This window comes from Hemitrygon akajei, chromosome 20 (assembly GCF_048418815.1).
Source record: "Hemitrygon akajei chromosome 20, sHemAka1.3, whole genome shotgun sequence".
Taxonomy (NCBI): Eukaryota; Metazoa; Chordata; class Chondrichthyes; order Myliobatiformes; family Dasyatidae; genus Hemitrygon; species Hemitrygon akajei.
In genome coordinates, this window is record NC_133143.1 from 13,979,689 (window position 1) to 14,000,618 (window position 20,930).

Consider the following 20,930-nt stretch of genomic DNA (forward strand, 5'->3'; position numbering starts at 1 on the left):
GTTTTTGTGGCAGCAGTACAATGTAGAGAAAATAAAAGTATATTTACAGTGTATGATATATGTATATATGTGTGTGTGTATAGATAATTAGTATATATAAAAAATAGTGAGGTAGTATTTGTGGGTTCAATGTCCATTCAGAAATTGGATGACAAAGGGGAAGAAGCTGTAACTGCATCATTGAGTGAGTGCCTCCGGCCTGCTGCACCTCCTTCCTGAAGGTAGCAATGGGAACAAGGCATGTCCTGGCTGATGGGGGTCCTTAGTGATGGGCTTCAGTGATATGCAAACATTAATTAATTCCCTCTCCCATAAACTCCACCACTTGGAAGGATAAGGGCAGTGAACAAATACTTCCACTACCATCCAGACTCCAACGAAATCCATTCTGAGTTTGAAATATGTCAGTTTCCTTCATCAACATTGAGTCAAATGCCTGAAATCTCTTCTCTCTCATTGGAATTGCAATAGTAACTCACTGCTGTGGTGGCTCATTGCCATTTCATAAGGGCGATGAGAATGACAATTCTCACCATACATGTATAAGACATTCACACTTACCAGCTGTGCCTGAGTAAGGTACTTCTTCCACCAAAGATATGGTTGCATGGATGGAATAGTGGACAGGCCATAGTAGGAGTACATTAGAACATGGATAAAACTGTTCAATGTAGGACCAAAGAAACCTGCACAGAAATAAGTCAGAGGTATAATACTTTTCCTAGGAATTAATTAAAGAGAACATTAAGAATGAATGAGCCAAGGCACTTGACATTAGCAATTCAAGAAGTAAACCAAATTCAAATGAGCATGGCTAAGCTACTTCAGACATCTCTGTAAAGCTGAGGGGCCAGGTGCGATAGTGATGCTGGTCCTCTAGGCTCAGATTGTGCACTTACTGCTTCTGGACTAAGTCTAGTAGCAGTGGTTGGAGGGTCAGGAGTGCTGGTATCCGACCTCTATTTCCTCCTTGGTATCCAAAGTAGAGGCATGGAAGTTGAGAGTGAACCAACAACCTACTTGACCTGCTCAATGGTAGTTCTCTATGGAAGAGCAATGTAGTCCAGACCAGTAGCTCAAGTGTAATGTTGATTTTAATATAAAGAAAGCTTTGCAGTGCCTTTATCATAGTAATATCCAAAGGATATTCCATGAAAAAATTGACCAATGTACTGTAAACATCCAAAAGTATCAGGAGGCAGTTCAAATGTAGGGTCTTGGCATTAGAAATGACATGTGCCAATGGTAAGATAGAATTAAATGTATAGTCCACTCCAGCAATCCCTTGTATTTCTATACCTGTCACTTAGGCAAGTTTGTGGACACAGCTCACCGCATCATGGAAACATGCATCCCCTCTTTGGGCTCGGTAAACCTGCAAACATAATCAAAGAACCACCACCCTGACATTCACTCTTCTTCCCCCTCCCATCAGGTACATGAAATAAAAACTTGGAAAACACACAGTACCAGGCAGCTTCAATCCTGCTGTAATAAACCTTTTGTCAAGATGGACTCCTAACCTCACAGTGCACTTTGTCATGGCCAGACATGGTTGTCTGCCTGTTCTATACTTTCTCTAACTGTAACACTTCACTCCGTTATTGCTTTTCCCTTGTACTACCTTGTGGTAGTGATGCGATGAAATGAGCTGCATGGATGGTTTACAAAGTAAAGCTTTTCACTGCACATGAGAAAATAAACCAATTTATTGTGAATATGCTTCAACTATCATTTCATAGTTAAATTCTATCAAAAAAATCTCTCCATCTGTACGCTTCACTAATCTCTATCTCCTAATTAGCAAACTGTTATTAAGTCACCCTTCAATTAATTGTTCCGCTAAAGTCAAGGTTATTGAAGTTAGTCCAGATAGTCAATATCTCTGATCTCTGGCATCATACTGATAAACTTCCTCCATCTGCTTGCCAAGGTTCCTTTCCTAAGAAATGTATATGATACTAGTGTCTCATTCTTTTAAAGAACAACTTGCTCTATTTATAAAATCAAGGGTTACATATTAATTTCTTCATCTGACATTTCAAACTTGCTGTACCATATTAAACAATATTATTTTACAAGAACAGGTTCTTTGATCCACCAAGATGACAATGACCATCAAACATTCTTCACACCAATCCCATTTTATCTTCCATGCATTCCCTGTCTAATTAACCTACCAACCCCCACAGCTTTGGAAGGAAACCAGGACATCCAGTAGAAATCTATGATATCACAAGGAGAACGTGCAAACTCTTCACAGACACCACCCACGGTCAGGATTGAACCCAAGTTAATACACCTGTGAGGCAGTGACTCCAGTAGCTCATTGAGGAGTCAAAAAAAGTACCAACCTGAGAAATTCTCTCAAAATCTTCAAACAATCTAATCCGAGCCAACATCATAGACTGATCTTGATTTACATCACTTAGTGTTCAATATGAAAATCATGCAGTGAGTCAGCATGAATCTGATAGTTGTATATAAAATTATGAGAGGGAAAGATAGAGTAGATAGTCATTCTCTTTTCTACAGTGGAAATGTTAAATAATAAGTTTTAGGCGAGAGGAGAAAGTTTGAAGGAGATTTACAAGTTTATTTTCCTGGATTGTGATGTCAGGGAGATGGTGAAAGCAGATATAATATTTAAGAGGCACAACATAGAACATAGAATAGCACAGCACAGTACAGGCCTTTCGGCCCACTATGTTGTGCTGACCCTTAAACCCTGCCTCCCATATAACCTCCCCACCTTAAATTCCTCCATATACCTGCCTAGTAGTCTCTTAAATTTCACTAGTATGTCTGCCTCCACCACAGACACAGGCAGTGCATTCCACACTCCAACCACTCTCCGAGTGAAAAACCTTCCTCTAATATCCCCCTTGAACTTCCCACCCCTTACCTTAAAGACATGTCCTCTTGTATTGAGCAGTGGTGACCTGAGAAAGAGGCACTGGCTGTCCACTCTGTCTATTCCTCTTAATATCTTGTATACATCTATCATGTCTCCTCTCATCCTCCTTCTCTCCAAAGAGTAGAGCCCCAGCTCCCTTAATCTCTGATCATAATGCATACTCTCTAAACCAGGCTGCAGCCTGGTAAATCTCCTCTGTACCCTTTCCAATGCTTCCACATCCTTCCTATAGTGAGGCGATCAGAACTGGACACAGCACTCCAAGTGTGGCCTAACCTGAGTTTTATAGAGCTGCATCATTACCTCGCGACTCTTAAACTCTATCCCTCGACTTATGAAAGCTAACACTCCATAAGCTTTCTTAACTACCCTTTCTACCTGTGAGGCAACTTTCAGGGATCTGTGGACATGTACCCCCAGATTCCTCTGCTCCTCCACACTACCAAGTATCCTGCCATTTACTTTGTACTCTGCCTTGGAGCTTGTCCTTCCAAAGTGTACCACCTCACACTTCTCCGGGTTGAACTCCATCTGCCACTTCTCAGCCCACTTCTGCATCCTATCAATGTCTCTCTGCAGTCTTCAACAATCCTCAACACTATCCACATCACCACCAACCTTTGTGTCATCTGAAAACTTGCCAACCCACCCTTCTACCCCCACATCCAGGTCATTAATAAAAATCACGAAAAGTAGAGGTCCCAGAACCGATCCTTGTGGGACACCACTAGTCACAACCCTCCAATCTGAATGTACTCCCTCCATCACGACCCTCTGCTTTCTTCAGGCAAGCCAATTCTGAATCCACCTGGTCAAACTTCCCTGGATCCCATGCCTTCTGACTTTCTGAATAAGCCTACCGTGTGGTACCTTGTCAAATGCCTTACTAAAATCCATACAGATCACATTTACTGCACTACCCTCATCTATGTGCCTGGTCACCTCCTCAAAGAACTCTATCAGGCTTGTTAGACACGATCTGCTCTTCACAAAGCCATGCTGACTGTCCCTGATCAGACCATGATTCTCTAAATGCCCATAGATTCTATCTCTAAGAATCCTTTCTAACAGCTTTCCCACCACAGACAAAAGGCTCCCTGGTTTATAATTACCCAGACTATTCTTACTACCTTTTTTGAACAAGGGGACAACATTCGCCTCCCTCCAATCCTCCGGTACCATTCCCGTGGACAACAAGGACGTAAAGATCCTAGCCAAAGGCTCAGCAATCTCTTCCCTCGCCTTGTGGAGTAGCCTGGGGAATATTCCGTCAGGCCCCGGGGACTTATCTGTCCTAATGTATTCTTAACTCCAACACGTCCCCTCCCTTAATATCAACATGCTCCAGAATATCAACCTCACTCATATTGTCCTCACCGTCATCAAGATCCCTCTCATTGGTGAATACTGAAGAGAAGTATTCATTGAGGACCTCGCTCACTTCCACAGCCTCCAGGCACATCTTCCCACCTTTATCTCTAATCTGTCCTACCTTCACTCCTGTCATTCTTTTGTTCTTCACATAATTGAAGAATGCCTTGGGGTTTTCCTTTACCCTAGTGGCAATGCCTTTTCATGCCCCCTTCTTGCTCTCCTCAGCCCCTTCTTGAGCTCCTTTCTTGATACCCTATATTCTTCAATAGGCCCTTGCTTCCTAAACCTCATATATGCTGCCTTCTTCTACCTGACTAAATTTTCCACCTCACTTGTCAGCCATGGTTCCTTCACCCTACCATTCTTTATCTTCCTCACCTGGCCAAATTTATCCCTAACATCCTGCAAGAGATCCCTAAACATCGACCACATGTCCATAGTACGTTTCCCTTCAAAAACATCATCCCAATTCACACCCGCATGTTCTAGCCTTATAGCCTCATAATTTGCCCTTCCCCAATTAAAAATTTTCCTGTCCTCTCTGATTCTATCATTTTCCATGATAATGCTAAAGGGCAGAGAGCAGTGATCACTGTCCCCCAGATGCTCACCCAATGAGAGATCTGTGACCTGACCCAAACAAGATAGGCAGAGAATCAAGGGATATAGACAATGTGCAGTTTGTTAGTGTCACGGTCAGCAATGGTGGGCCAAATGAGCCTGTTCCTGTTCCATGTTCAGTCAGCTTTTCTTTGGTAGTGCAGTGGCTGATCATTAAGTGAATAAGGCAACGATTTTTCTTCACACACCCATAAATTTCTGGGGAAAATGCCAACTCTGCAGGCTTGCGATTTAGGACCAAGACATAGGAGCAGAATATGGCCATTCAGCCCATCAAATCTTCTTTGCCATTCCATCATGGCTGATTTATTATCCTTTTCAACCCTAATCTCCTGCCTTTTCCCTGTAACCTTTGACGCCCTGACCAATCAAAAACGTATCAACCTTCATTTTAAATATACCGAATGATTTCAACTCCATAGCCGTCTGTGGCAACGAATTCCACAGATTCAATACCCTCTGGCTAAAGGAATTCCTCTTCATCTCTGTTAAAATGGATGTCTCTCTATTCTGAGGCTGCGCCTTCTGGTCCTAGACTCCCCCAATATAGGAAACATTCTCTCCATACCCCAGGCTACTGTGGGAGGCAAGGGAGAAGATTGTTGAGCCTCGGGTGATGATCTTTGCATCATCAATGGGGATGGGAGAGGTTCTGTAAGATTGGAGGGTTGCAGATGTTGTTCCTTTATTCACGAAAGGGAGTAGAGATAGCCCAGGAAATTATAGACAAGTGAGTCTTAGTTCAGTGATTGGTAAGTTGATGGAGAAGATCCTGAGAGGCAGGATTTATGAGCATTTGGAGTGTATAAGATGATGAGAGGCATTGATCGTGTGGATAGTCAGAGACTTTTTCCCAGGGCTGAAATGGTTGCCACAAGGGGCACAGGTTTAAGGTGTTGGGGAGTAGGTACAGAAGAGATGTCAGGGGTAAGTTTTTTTACACAGAGAGTGGCAAGCGCATGGAATGGGCTGCTGGCAACGGTGGTGGAGGCGGATACAATAGGATCTTTTAAGAGGCTTTTAGATAGGTACAGGATGTAAAATAGAGGACTATAGGTAAGTCTGGTAATTTCTAAGGTAGGGACATGTTCGGCAGAACTTTGTGGGCTGAAGGGCCTGTATCGTGTTGTAGGTTTTCTATGTTTCTATGTTTTATCCATTCTATCTAGGCCTTTCAATATTCAATAGGTTTCAATGAGATACCCCTCATTCTTCTAAGCTCCAATGAGAATAGGCCGAAAGCCATCAAACGCTCCACATACATTAACCCTATCAGTCCCAGCATCATTCTCATGAACTCCCTCTGGACCTTCTCCAATAATAGCACAACTTCTCTTAGTTAAAGGGTCCATAACGGCTCACAATACTCCAATTATGGTCGGACCCTTGCCTTAGAAAGCCTCAGCATTACATCCTTGCTTTTATATTCTAGTCCTTTTGAAATACATGCTAAAATTGTATTTCCCTTCCTTAGCACCATCTCAACCTGCAAGTTAACCTTTAGGGAATCCAGCATGATGGCTTCAAAGACCCTCTGCACTTCTGATTTTTGAATTTTCTCCTAATTTAGAAAATAGTCTATGTCTTTAATCCTTCTACCAAAGTGCATGACCATACACTTCCTGACACTGTATTCCATCTGCAACTTCTTTGCTCATTCTCCCAAACTAAGTCCTTCTGCAGATTACCTGCTTCATTGCTACCCCCCACCCCTCGACCTATCTTCGCATTGTCTGCAAATTGAGCCTCAAAGCCATCAATTCCATCACCTAAATTATTGGCATATAATGTGAAAAGAAGCGGTCCCAACATGAACCTCTGTGGAACACAACTAGTCATCAGCAGCCAAATCGAAAAGGCTTCCTTTGTTCCCACTCTTGGTGTCCTGCCAATCAGCTGCTCTTTTATTTATGCCAGTATCTTACCTGTAATACCTTGGGCTCTTATCTTGTTAAGCAGCCTCATGTGTGGCACCTTGTCAGAGGCCTGCAGAAAATCTAAGTATACAACATCCACTGACTCGCCTTTCTCTATCCTGCTTATTATTTCCTCAAAGAATTCCAATATAGGCAAAATTTTCCCTTAAGGAAACCTAACTGACTTTGGCCTATTTCATCAAGTGCTGCCAAGTACCCCAAAGCCTTATCCTTAATAATGTACTCCAACACCTTCCCAACCACTGAGTTTAGGCAAACTCGCCTATAATTTCTTCAACCTTTCTGCCTTCTTAAAAAGTGCAGTGACATTTGTAATTTTCTGGTCTTCCAGAATCATTCCAGAATCTGGAGATTCTTGAAAGATCATTACTAATGCCTCCACAATCTTTTCAACTAGCCTCTTTCACCTGGGGTGTAGTCTATCTGATCCAAGTGACTTATCTACCTTCAGGCCTCTCAGCTTCCCAAGCACCTTCTCCTCAGTAACAGCAACTGCACTCACTTCTGCTCAACACCATTGAATTTCTGGCATACTGCTAGTGTTATCCACAGTGAAGACCGACCCAAAATACTTATTAAATTTATCTGCCATTCCTTTGTCCTCCATTATTACCTCTCCTGCATTAGTTTCTAGTGGTCTGACATCAGTACTCTCACCTCTCACCTCCTACATATCTGAAAAATCTTTTGGTATCCTCTTTCATATGATTGGCCAGCCAACTTTCATATTACATTTTTGGTTTGGTTAGGTTCTTGCTTTGCATGATATTTAGTTGTTTTCTTGCTTTGCATGTACATAGCAATGTGCAACTGCTCTTCCCCCAGTTGAAATAGTCAATGAGATTCTATTATTTGAAAGCCCTCTACCACCTCCAAGTGGAATCGACATAGTGTACTTATGATGTAATTAGAACATTTTTTCATTTATTGCCAAACATAAGAGCAAGCTCTTCACTTCAATTTCCCCACTTCTTAATTCCTTAGATTCTTAGCATTATAGAGCACGTAACCAGACCTTCTAAACTAACTCATCTATGCTTATCTAATGTAATATCAATTGCTTGCATTTGGACCATTTCCCGCTAAATGTTTCCCATCCATGTGGCTGTTGAGATGCAGCACCATAGCTTAATCTCTCACATTGCCATATATTTCTCTTTTTTTGCAATATCTAATTGAGATGCCACTTTGAGTAACAAATTAATCAGCTAGCACATTTAGGAATGAAGAAATAATAAAAAGCATCTACGGAAATTAACATTCCCACAGAAAACGGTACACAGACTGTAAGCACAAGATTGAACCTAGAGCTGTGAAGCAGCATTGCAAACTGTTGCATCACCCTCAGTAGGTCTCAGTAACTAATGTGGGTTAGAATGGCTGGAATTGAAGCCCTCTTATGAATCTCTTGCACAGTCCCTCTATGTCAGCCAAAATGGAAAACACCAGAACCAAGCACAAGACAAGAATTTCATGAAAAAATATCCCTTTTTTATTCATGGGATGAATATCATTGCAAAGCAGACTATTTATTGTCCATTCTGAATTGGATTTTAACTGATTATCTTGTAAAACCATTTCCCAAGGGTCAATTACGTATATTGTAATATAGTGGTCGCCAACCAGTTGATCGCGATCTTTGAGAAGTTCCCAGTAGATCCCGAAAAAAAAGAAAAATAAATACACAAATACATTATGCCTGATAAACCTTTTGATGCAAATATGTAGTAACTTCTACTTTGAAAAAGGACCACTTGACAACTTCATGCCCAAAAGGAACAACTTTATCTAGGACGGTAAAACGATATTCGCATACAGAGATTTTCACTGATGCGCACCAGGCAGAAAAGACCGGAAGGAAAACCCCGCAACCCCGGAAACAATCTCTCTTTACAAACAGCTTTCTGTAGCGGGAGTATTGCTATATTACCATGATCCTAATTGGTATTAACTTATCTTTTTAATACTCACATTATAACACTTCTCCCACTTTAAATTCCAACATTCCCCAAATGTACAAGAAATGGGAAATAAAAACAGTCGTGTAATTAGCTTGCATACCCCTGAAACTTATACTAGTGTCTCAGTAAGTTTACCAATACCAGGAAAGTTGAGGAGCTGAAATCGGGGTTGAAGGCCAAGCAAACATGCTGCTCAGAGGACGTGGATCGACAGTGTTAAAGGACTGGTCACTCTGTGAATATTGTTCATGGCAGTTTGGTGAATCCCTGGATGTAATGCAAACAGCTCAGCTTGTTGTATTTGTCAGAATGGCTTTCCAGGATCTTACAACAAAGGAGGACTTCCTCACTCTTTTGCACTTAAAGGAGAGAACAAGAGGTGAGGATATTTACAATGAGTTAAAAAAAATTCCGTGAAAATGACATCCACATTCATAAACTGGTAGCAATTACTACTGATGGAGCCCTAGCAATGCATGGTGTGCGCGTTGATTTTATAGCACTGTGCCGTAATGACCCGATTTTCCCTGGATTGACTCGATTTTCCCCGAGTGGCCCAGTTGGTGAGGAATGAGATTCAGTCCTTTGCAAGGGGGGACATAGGGTCAGGAGAAGTAGAGTCTGTGTGGATAGAACTGAGGAACAGTAAGGGCAAAAGGACCCAAATGGGTGTTGTCTACAGGCCACCAAACAGTAGCATGGATATTGGGTGCAAGTTGAATAGGGAGTTAACATTGGCATGTGGCAAAGGTAATGTCGCAGTAGTTATGGGGGATTTCAACATGCAGGTGAACTGGGAGAATCAGGTTGGTGCTAGACCAAAGGATAGGGAGTTTGTAGAGTGCCTACGGGATGCATTCTTGGAACAGCTTGTACGAGAGCCGACCAGGGACAAGACTATTCTGGATTTAGTGTTATGTAATGAACAGGACTTGATAAGCGATCTTGCAGTAAAGGAGCTATTAGGAGGTAGTGACCATAATATGGTAAGTTTTTATCTGCAATTTGAGAAGGATAAGGGCAGCTCGGAGGTGTCAGTGTTGCAGTTGAACAGGGGAAACTATGGAGCCATGAGGGAGGAGCTGGCCAAAGTTGACTGGATGGATAGCCTAGCAGAAAAGACAGTGGAACAGCAATGGCAGGTATTCTTGGGAATAATGCACAAGGTGCAAAATCAGTTCATCCCCCAGAGAAGGAAGGATTCAAAGGAGGGAAAGGGGCCACAGTGGTTGACAAAGGAAGTCAGAGATTGCATAGCTTTAAAAAAAAGGAAGTATGACAGAGCTAAGGTGAGTGGGAGGACAGATGATTGGGAAGTTTTTAAGGAACAACAGAACTTAACTAAAAAGGCAATACAGGGAGAAAAAATGAGGTACGAACGCAAGCTAGCCAGGAATATAAAGGAAGATAGCAAAAGCTTTTTTAGGTATGTGAAGAGAAAGAAGATAGTTAAGAACAATGTTGGGCCCTTGAAGAATGAATTGGGTGAAATTGTTATGGGAAACAGAGAAATGGCAGAAGAATTTAATGAGTACTTTAGATCTGTTTTCACTAAGGAAGACACAAGCAATCTCCCAGATGTATGGATGGGCCAAGGACATAGGGTAACAGAGGAAATGAAACAGATTGACATTAGGAAGGAAACAGTGATGAGAAGACTGATGGGACTGAAGGCTGACAAATCCCCAGGTCCAGATGGTCTGCATCCTAGGGTACTAAATGAGGTGGCCCTGAAAATTGCGGATGCATTGGTAATCATTTTCCAATGTTCCTTAGATTCAGGATCAGTTCCTGAGGATTGGAGAATGGCTAATGTTACCCCACTTTTTAAGAAAGGAGGGAGGGAGAAAACAGAGAACTATTGACCTGTCAGCCTGACATCGGTGGTGGGGAAGATGCTAGAGTCCATTATTAAGGATGAAATAGTGGCATATCTAGATAGCAGTGATAGGATTGGGCCGAGCCAGCATGGATTTACCAAGAGTAAATCATGCTTGACTAATCTGTTGGAGTTTTTCGAGGATGTAACCAGGAAGTTAGACGGGGGAGATCCAGTGGATGTAGTGTACCTCGATTTTCAGAGGGCATTTGATAAGGTCCCACATAGGAGATTGGTGGGTAAAATCAAAGCTCAGGGTATCGGGGGGAAGACATGGATAGAAAACTGGTTGGCAGATAGAAAGCAAAGGGGAGCGGTGAATGGGTGTTTCTCGGAATGGCAGGTGGTGACTAGTGGGGTGCCACAGGGCTCGGTATTGGGACCACAGCTGTTTACAATTTACGTCAACGATTTAGATGAAGGCATTGAGAATAACATCAGCAAATTTGCTGATGATACTAAGCTGGGTGGCAGTGTGACATGTGATGAGAATGTTAGGAGAATTCAGGGTGACTTGGATAGGCTGGGTGAGTGGACAGATACTTGGCAGGTGACGTTTAATGTGAATAAGTGTGAGATTATCCACCTTGGGAGTAAGAACAGGAAGGCAGATTATTATCTGAACGGTGTAGAGTTAGGTATGGGAGAAATACAAAGAGATCTAGGAGTCCTTGTTCATCAGTCACTGAAGGTGAATGAGCAAGTGCAGCAGGCAGTGAAGAAGGCTAATGGAATGTTGGCATTTATTACAAAGGGAATTGAGTACAAGAGCAAGGAAATCCTCTTGCATTTGTACAGAGCCCTGGTGAGACCACACCTGGAGTATTGTGTACAGTTTTGGTCTCCAGGGTTAAGGAAGGACATCCTGGCTGTAGAGGAAGTGCAGCGTAGATTCACAAGGTTAATTCCTGGGATGTCTGGACTGTCTTACGCAGAGAGGTAAGAGAGACTGGGCTTGTACACGCTGGAATTAAGGAGATTGAGAGGGGATCTGATTGAAACATAGAAGATTATTAAGGGATTGGACAAAATAGAGGCAGGAAATATGTTCCAGATGCTGGGAGAGTCCAGCACCAGAGGGCATGGTTTGAGAATAAGGGGTAGGTCATTTAGGACAGAGTTAAGGAAAAACTTCTTCTCCCAGAGAGTTGTGGGGGTCTGGAATGCACTGCCTCGGAAGGTAGTGGAGGCCAATTCTCTGGATGCTTTCAAGAAGGAGCTAGATAGGTATCTTATGGATAGGGGAATCAAGGGATATGGGGACAAGGCATGAACCGGGTATTGATAGTAGATGATCAGCTATGATCTCAAAATGGCGGTGCAGGCTCAAAGGGCCGAATGGTCTACTTCTGCACCTAGTGTCTATTGACTATTATCACTGTGTGAATCATCAGCAGGCCTTGGCTGGGAAGGTCATGGACTTTTCTCATGCAATGAGAAAAGTGGTAAACTGATAAACTTGATTTGAGCAAAAGCGCTTCAGCAGCGCTTTTTCAAGGCATTATTGGATGAGCTCAATGCCGCTGTGGCCTGTTTGATATGCTAGTTACAGTGTTTCCTTGGTTAATTTGAAAACTTGACAAAAGCATTTTATGTCATTAAAATACAATTAGCCCAAATAAAAGGCCTCAAGTTGGAAGTACAATCTGAGCTGTTTTTTCTCTGAACGATTTAGTAGGTAGATCTTGCCTTTCACTAAGGCCAAGGTAGGGGATCTCGGGCTTAAAAAGGTTGGTGACCACTATTGTAATAGGTATGGGAATGACATATAGGACAGACTAGATAAAGGTGAACATCAGATGGGTTTATAAAACAATATGGTAGTTTGCTGGTCAATGATACTGTTAATTTTCACTCCTCAGCTGCCTCGGTGAGATTTGAATTTATACTGCTGGAGACAAATCATTAACTCCTGTTTTCTTCTTCTCTTCACTGATGCTGTCTGACCTGCTAAGCATTTATATTTTCGATTCAGGATTTTATTTCTGCAATATTTTGCTTTGGGAGTGCTGGATCAATTAACCCACCTACTATAGATAATTCTTGTACAAGTGTTTTATCCAAAATACCACTACAGGCAAATTAGCATCACACCCAAGTTAGTTTGCCAACACTCACTTACTTTGACCACAAGGTATCCAGTTAAGAACACACCACCAGATGTTGAACATTGTTGCGTGGTGGTACACATGAAGAAAGGTAATTTGACTGTTCTTCTTCCGCAAGATAAAAAATATTGTGTCCATAAATTCGATAGCTTTAGAAAAGTAGTACCACCAAAGCACCTTGGCCACCTGCAAGGTAAAGGTGAAAACATTTAGGATCCCCTGTGCTGAGATGCATACAACCTAACTTCCTTTATTTCCTTTATTTTTGTTCTCTTTGATGATTATTATTGTCAGATCTTCTGTCTACTGTGGTACTTTGTTACTCACTGCAATAATGAATTGTCTACTGAACAAAACAATGATAGGACGGCTAAAGACCATAGAATCTTACCGCTCATCTTTGAAAGACATCTAATGCACCTGTTTCCACATTCTTTCCACACAACAGCGATCTTTCCAATAATGCATCTTAGAAAAACCCCTAGCATTTCTGCCAAATTTACAGATTGTGCATTCTTGATCACTACAGTAGGAAATATACTCTTGTTCTTTTACCAAGCCTCTTAAATTAATGGCTTATATTACCAATCCGGCTATTGACAGAAAGTTTCTCCTTTAAAATTATAAATGTTTTTGATAGAATTATTAAGTATCAGCTAGGCGCCAACTTCAGCTTCTCTATTATACAGCTATATAAGACCTTGGTCAGACCCCACTTTCTGCACCTCATTACAGGAAGAATGAGGATACTATCAAGAGAGTGCAGAGGAGAGTTACAAGAGGAACTTGGAGGCATAATTTAGGAACAGATATTCTCAGTGAAATGCACGGCAGAAATATAGCAAATGTTCAGGGGATATTTACATGGCATTCTGCATAGATATGTTCAAATGCGCAGGGAAAGGATGGTAGGGTACTTGAACCGTGGTGCACAAAGGCTGTTGAAAATTTAGCCAAGAAGAAAATAAAAGCTTACAAAAGGTTCAAAAAGCTAGGTAATGATAGAGATTTCGAAGATTATAAAGCCAGCAGGAAGGATTTTAAGGATGAAATTAGGAGAGAAAAAGGGGGCCATGAGAAGGCCTTGGCGAGCAGGATTAAGGAAAACCCCAGGGCATTCTACAAGTATGTGAAGAGCAAGAGGATAAGAAATAAGAGAATAGGACCAATCAACTGTGACAATGGAAAAGAGTGTATGGAACCAGAGGGGATAGCAGAGGTACTTAATGAACACTTTGCTTCAGTATTCACTACAGAAGAGGATCTTGGAGATTGTAGGGATGACTTACAGCGGATTGAAAAGCTTGAGCAAATAGACATTAAGAAAGATGTGCTGGAGCTTTTGGAAAGCATCAAGTTGGATAAGCCTCTGTGACTGGAAGAGATGTACCCCAGGATACTGTGGGAGGCGAGGGAGGAGATTGCTGAGCCTCTGGCGATGATCTTTGCATCATCAATGAGGATGGGAGAGTCTCTGGAGGATTGGAGCGTTGCGGATGCTGTTCCCTTATTCAAGAAAGGGAGTAGGGATAGCCCAGGAAATTATAGACCAGTGAGTCTTACTTCAGTGTTTGGTAAGTTAATGGAGAAGATCCTGAGAGGCAGGATTTATGAAAATTTGGGGAGGCTTAGTATGATTAGGAATAGCAAGTGTGATTTTGTCAAAGGCAGGTCATGCCTTACGAGCCTGATTGAATTTTTTGAGGATGTGATTAAACATAGAGCAGTAGGTGTAGTGTATATGGATTTCAGCAAGGCATTTGATAAGGTACCCCATACAAGGCTTATTGAGAAAATAAGGAGGCATGGGATCCAAAGGGACCTTGCTTTGTGGATCCAGAATTGGCTTGCCCACTGAAGGTACAGAGTGGTTATAGACGGGTCATATTTTGCATGGAGGTCGGTGACCTGTGATGTGCCTCAGGGATCTGTTCTGAGACCCTTACTCTTCGTGATTTTTATAAATGACCTGGATGGGTTGGAGGGATGGGTTAGTAAATTTGCTGATGATACAAAGATTGGGGTTGTTGTGGACAGTGTGGAGAGCTGTCAGAGGTTACAGCAGGACATTGTTAGGATGCAAAACTGGGCTGAGAAGTGGCAGATGAAGTTCAACTCAGATAAGTGTGAATTGGTTCATTTTGGTAGGTCAAATATGATGGCAGAATATAGTATTAATGGTAAGAGTCTTGGCAGTGTGGAGGATCAGAGGGATCTTGGGGTCTGAGTCCATAGGGCACTCAAAACTGCTGCACAGGTTGACTCTGTGGTTAAGAAGGCATACGGTGCATCGGCCTTCATCAATCGTGGGATTGAGCTTAAGAGCCAAGAGGTAATGTTACAGCTATATAGGATCCTGGTCAGACCCCACTTGGAGTACTGTGCTCAGTTCTGGTCGCCTCCCTACAGGAAGGATGTGGAAGCAATAGAAAAGGTGTAGAGGAGATTTACAAGGATGTTGCTGGATTGAAAAGCATGCCTTATGAGAATAGGTTGAGTGAACTCGGCCTTTTCACCTTGGGGCAATTGAGGATGAGTGGTGACCTGATAGAGGTGTATAAGGGAGTCATTGATCGTGTGGATAGTCAGAGGCTTTTTCCCAGGGTTGAAATGGCTAGCACAAGAGTTTTAAGGTGCTTGGAAGTAGGTACAGAGGAGATGTCAGGGGTAAGTTTAAAAAAAAACGCAGAGAGTGGTCAATGTGTGGAATGGGTTGCTGGCAACGGTGGTGGAGACAGATACGATAAGGTCTTTTAAGAAACCCCTGGATAGGTACATGGTGTTAGATAAATAGAGGACTATGTGTAACCCTTGGTAATTTCTAAAGTAATGTTTGAAACAGCATTGTGGGCTGAAGGGCCTGTATTGTGCTGTAGGTTTTCTACGTTTCTATGTAACCTGTGCATCACGGTCTGGATCAATTACTAATTCAGACTGCTCAAACAAGGAACTCTGGAAAGGAAAAAGGTTTAAATAACATGATCACATTTTACATTTTAAAGTTACCTATATTTGAATTGAAAGAGATGTTTCTGATTAACTCATTTTGCTAATTGTACAAATAGAGGTTGCTGTACAGAAGTTCAGTCGTCTATATGACAACAGAAGACTGACTGAAACAAAACAAGTGATGATCAAGGGACTTTTGCAGCAAGATAAGCTGTGCTGCTGGACTAGTAATAGAGAAATCAAAGCCAGTGATTCAATAGGACAAACAAGTTTAAATCTCACTACAGTATCTGAGAATCTAAATTATATCAATAAGTCATGCATCAAAAATTAATAATTGCTGTGGAGGCTGTCAAATTATCTGATTTTTTTTTCTTTTTTTACAGTATTTGGACCTCAATAGCCAATCCAGCATCTAATGCTCCTCTCCAACTTCCCTTGGAAAGGTAGTGAAAAGCCACTTTTGAACCACTGCCATCCTTCCACTGAAGATGCTTCTGTTGGATAGGGAGATTCAGAGTCAGCAATACAATTTCCCTTCAGGATACTGTGTGATTTGGAGAGGGACCTGTAGGTTAATGTTCCCCTGTGCTACTACACTTGTCCTCCAATGTCGCCTCATCCAAATTACAACCACACCAACTTCTATCCTCAATACCCTGACTGAGGAAGGTCAGTGTGTCAAAAACCTTCTTCAGTACCATCTACCTGTGACTCAACTTTCAGGGAATTATCTTTCTAAACTCTGGGTCATCTGTTCTACAACACTCCCCAGAGCCCTATCATGCAAGAAAACTTTAGAAGGCCTAATCAGGGTAAGACTTGCACTTCATACTTATCTGAGTTAAACTCCATTTGTCTTTTCTAAGCCCACTTGTCCAGCTGATCAAGATCCCCCTGCAATTTTTGATAACCTTCTTTACAGTCTACTTACTACCTATTTTAATGTATAGCAACACACAGAAAATGCTGGAGGATCTCAGCAGGTCAGGTTGCATCTACAGAAATGAATAAGCAGTTGATCAGGGAGAAGGGTCTCAGCCCGAAACATCAACTGTTCATTCATTTCTATAGATACTGCCTAAGCTGCTGCATTTCTGTAACATTTTCTGTGAGTTGCTCTGGATTTCTAACATCTGCAGAATCTCTTGTGTTTATATTTTAATGTATGTCATCTTTCAAGAAGAATTGAGTGGAGAGGTGACCCTTTTAGGTATTTTTGAGTTATCTTATCAAGAGTAGCCTTCAACAGTGGACTGCCTGGGGAAACCTCTTTCTCTCTGCATAGTTGCATCCATCTGTGTGGCTGAGCATTGTCTGCCTCCTTTGAAACAGCTGCCCTTGGCCAGGAGAATTCTGGTACATTGAAGCAATGCAAAAAGCCATCTAAATTAAGGGCATCAAGACGGTCAATTAATCTGGCTTTTTAATTAAAACTCACCTCCTACTTGGAAGCAAGACATATCAACATCAGGGACCTGTCTGAAACCTCATAATAAAGCAGTTCAAAAAGCTGAAAGTAACTGGATCAGAACATGGAAGCCTCAATCAATTCTCCTTGGAAGATGTGCATTCTGACTTTATGAATTCTTATACTAAACTCTCAACCACATATGTATTGTGAACCAAACCTACCACCTTCACAATCAGAGTGAGGCTAAACTATTAAGCACTTGATCAAAAATATCACTGATAAACTAGAATGTCCAACTGCATTTTTCCCACCACCTCCAAATAATTAACTGATGCTTGGAGAGGGTCGCTTTTAGAATATATGATGGGTCTGTTCTAGTTCAATGACTTGGATCACTGGAGGGCAGGACCACAGCAAGGATACAAAACGTGACAAGAATATGCATAGCCTGACCTGCTGGGCACTTCTTCCCGCTTTGCTTTTCATTACTCCTACATTCTTTTGCCCATATTCTCACCCACTATTCACTCATTGGCCAGTTGTCTATCCCCATTATCACTCTGGTTTTATAGTGACACCTTCTTCACCTACGCTTTCTTCAGCTTAACGGGCATATTTTGTCTTCTTCCCAATCCTGAAAAAGGTTCGCTGACTCTGTTCCTCTAACCACAGGTGCAGCCTGACCTGCCAAGTATTTCCTGCTTTCACCTATTTTATTTCAGATTTCCAGCAAATGCAGTGCTTTTGATTTTCAAGGATAATGGCTTCAGTGCTCCATTAAAGGATTCAATTTCTTGCATTGAGGTGACTACAGGTGGAAAGAGAGGACTACCTCAAATGATTAAAAAAAAATACAGTGGAATTCATTTAATTGGGCAATCAGTTAATCAGAGCAGCCACTTATTTGGGCCAACACTTAAAGAACAAAAACTAATCAAGAAAATAGTCGGGATTCCCTTTGTTTATTTAGGGCACTATGCCACTTACCTGGGACAGGAGATTGTTGCCGAATAGTTTCTAACTAGCATCAGTCATGTGAACATGTGTTGCTTTTGGACACTTACAACATACTTAGAGCAAACAGTTATTTTTAAAACAGTGCCAATTGTGTGTGTTTGTGTTCAAAAAGCAGTGATTTTTATCACTGATATTTGGCACAAAATAAGCAGTAAGATGATTTAGAATTGTTTTGCTCACTGTGGTTTCAAGCATTCAAGGCTCGGAGATGCCAGAAACAGGAGTGAAAATAAAATGATTTCACTACTTCAAGTTAGAAACTACATAATTTGAAGGTATCAACAATCATCTTGAAAGCATTGTTTGAGGCAGTGTATTAGTTAGAACTTCACTGTCATTACTGAGGACAATGAGATTACAATGCTGCTCCATTCAGTGCAAAACATCATGCAGGCAATTCAATTACTAAAAACACAACGACTAAATTTAAAATAACATCCAAGTTATTTAAAGTGACATCTAAGTTATAATTGAATTAAAAACAAACAACTCTAAAATGTTCAATTTCATGACAGCCCTGGAGAAAAAGCTGTTTTTTACAGTCTGGATGTCCATGCAGAAATATTTCTGTATCTCCAGCCAACTGGTAGGAGATTGAACAGTAGCTACAAGGATGGGAAAAGTCCATTACAATTTTGCAAGCCAGCCACAGACATCATGAGTTGTAGATGGTTTCCATATCTGATAGTTGTGTCCAAATAATGTTCTCTACAGTTCTGATCACTTGTTGAAGTGCTTCTTGGTCAATCTTGTTGAAGCTAGAGGACCATACTGTCATACAGTAGGTCAGTATACTCTCAATTATACAATAATAAAGGTTTACCAGCAGCTTTTGGGGCTAATTTGCTCTATAAATTCCTATCAAGGAAGTGCTGGTGATCCAAGAGAGTTCCTCTGTGATGTTCTCTCTCAAGAATTTAAAGCTGGAGATGCCTTCCATTGTTTCACTGTTTGTGAGTAGTGGAGCTTGTTCATATCTTCTTGATTTCCTGAAATGGAGTTGATGGCATCAGCAGGGGCACAGTCATGGATGAAAAGATTGTAAAGGAGAGGGCTCAATACACATTCTTGCGGTTAACCATTTTTCAGGGTTAGGAAGGTTGATGTGTACTTGCCTATTCAAATGGTCTGGGAGTGATTGATAAGGTATAGAATCCAGTTACAGATTAATGTATTGAGTCTCAAAATGTGTTGTATCATGGTCACCTTGTTGGTGGGTATGCTGTTGAAGGCAGAAATATAGTCAATAAAAAGCATTCTGCTGTAGCAAGTGGTAGTAAATTAAGGCAACTGGACTCGCTGTGTTGTCTAGATGTTTCACCACTCATCCAAGAGACTTCTGATCCATGGTGGGTAGTTTTTGTTTTAGGTCTAGCAATCACATGAGGGTCGTTAAGAGTCGTAGAGGTAATGAGAGGGTTATTAGTTTTATCTTTACACGAATCACGGTGTGAACTGTTGTGGAGATGGCAGAGTAAAGATGTTAGGATGTTAGTAGCTGATAGATGGTGTTGTACCCCACCCATCAGGAATGAGTTTTTCAGGCTACATACATACTACACCGGATAAATCCCAAACCAACACTAAAACAGCGTTTTCGTCCCCTGAAACCGGAGCTTTTCAGAAACGCTTTCCAGGGTGTGTACTTTTGAAAACACCACCTGGGCAGATCAGTGTGGACGGGGTAACCGGAGAAATCTGAAAACGCTGTCAGACGGCAGCGCGCCATTTTATTGTTTTCTTGAACGCAACCTAACAATTTCAGAACAGACGACAACAAGACTGAAGCCAGAAGAGTTAGAAATGCACTTGCCAAATACTTTGACCCATAACTTACTGAATAAATAAGTATACTTACTTTGCCCTGTTTCCTGTCCTTGCTCGTATGAAGGTGGTTTACCTATTTATGCAAGTACTTCTCTGACAATAGATGTGTAACAGCTTAATGTAACATTGTATGGAAATACAAGATAATACTGATGCAGACATGATTTACACATTTAACAAAGTGCTTTATTAATGCAACAGAGTTAGTCAGTTTTTCAATGATCGTTGTCAGCCGGGTCATACAGTCCGTGAACTCTCTGTCGGTTGCCTCCATATGCTTCAGTATTTGTTTTTTTTTACTTAAGACCTTCTGCGCGAGAGCCAACAGTTGCCCGTTGTTTAAGTTTTTCTAGTCTGTAACTGAACAAACACTCAGCAAATGACCTGGATGATTGAGAACATTCATAGATACATTCTGGTGTAGGTGTCCTTATGCTTCAGGTGTTCCAGAATGGTGTGGATAGCTTTGGAGGTGGCTGATCTGTTTGCCTTATAGGCAAACTGGTCTGCTGCAGAATAGTGGGAATGGTGTTCTTAATGTGGAACATAACCTGTTTTCTCCAGGCACTTGGCAGCTATGGATCAGTGCAATCAGTCTATAGTCATTGAAGCATGTTACCACTGGTTGCTTTGGGACAAATGGTTGATGTTTTGTGGAATGTATGGGACAGAGAGAGGTTATAGATTTCAGTAAAATCCTCCGCCAGCTGGTCAGAGCAACCCCTCAGTTCCTCCCTGGGTATGCCATCTGGTCCAGCTGCTCTGTGTGTGTTGATACTTTGGAGAGTATGTTTCACCTTGTGTGCTCAGTGTCAATGCTATATGCACTAATTTTGTTTATATATTGTCAATCAAAAAAACACAGCCATGTACACTGGATGAATTCCTCCATTAATAACTATCCAGAAGCAATACAGAGTTTTATA

At 41.5% G+C, this 20,930-nt stretch overlaps 1 protein-coding gene across 4 annotated transcripts in view; it reads right to left on the reverse strand.

The window, feature by feature from the left end:
* elovl2 (ELOVL fatty acid elongase 2) overlaps nt 1-20,930 on the reverse strand; it is a 129,080-nt gene that overhangs the window by 30,416 nt on the left and 77,734 nt on the right. For all 4 annotated transcript variants that reach the window (XM_073023897.1, XM_073023896.1, XM_073023895.1 and 1 more), the window contains 2 exons: nt 12,812-12,983; nt 562-686 (listed from right to left, as the gene is read on the reverse strand). In XM_073023897.1, coding sequence (XP_072879998.1) covers nt 562-686; nt 12,812-12,983 — 297 coding nt within the window. The remainder of the gene's footprint in view (nt 1-561; nt 687-12,811; nt 12,984-20,930) is intronic.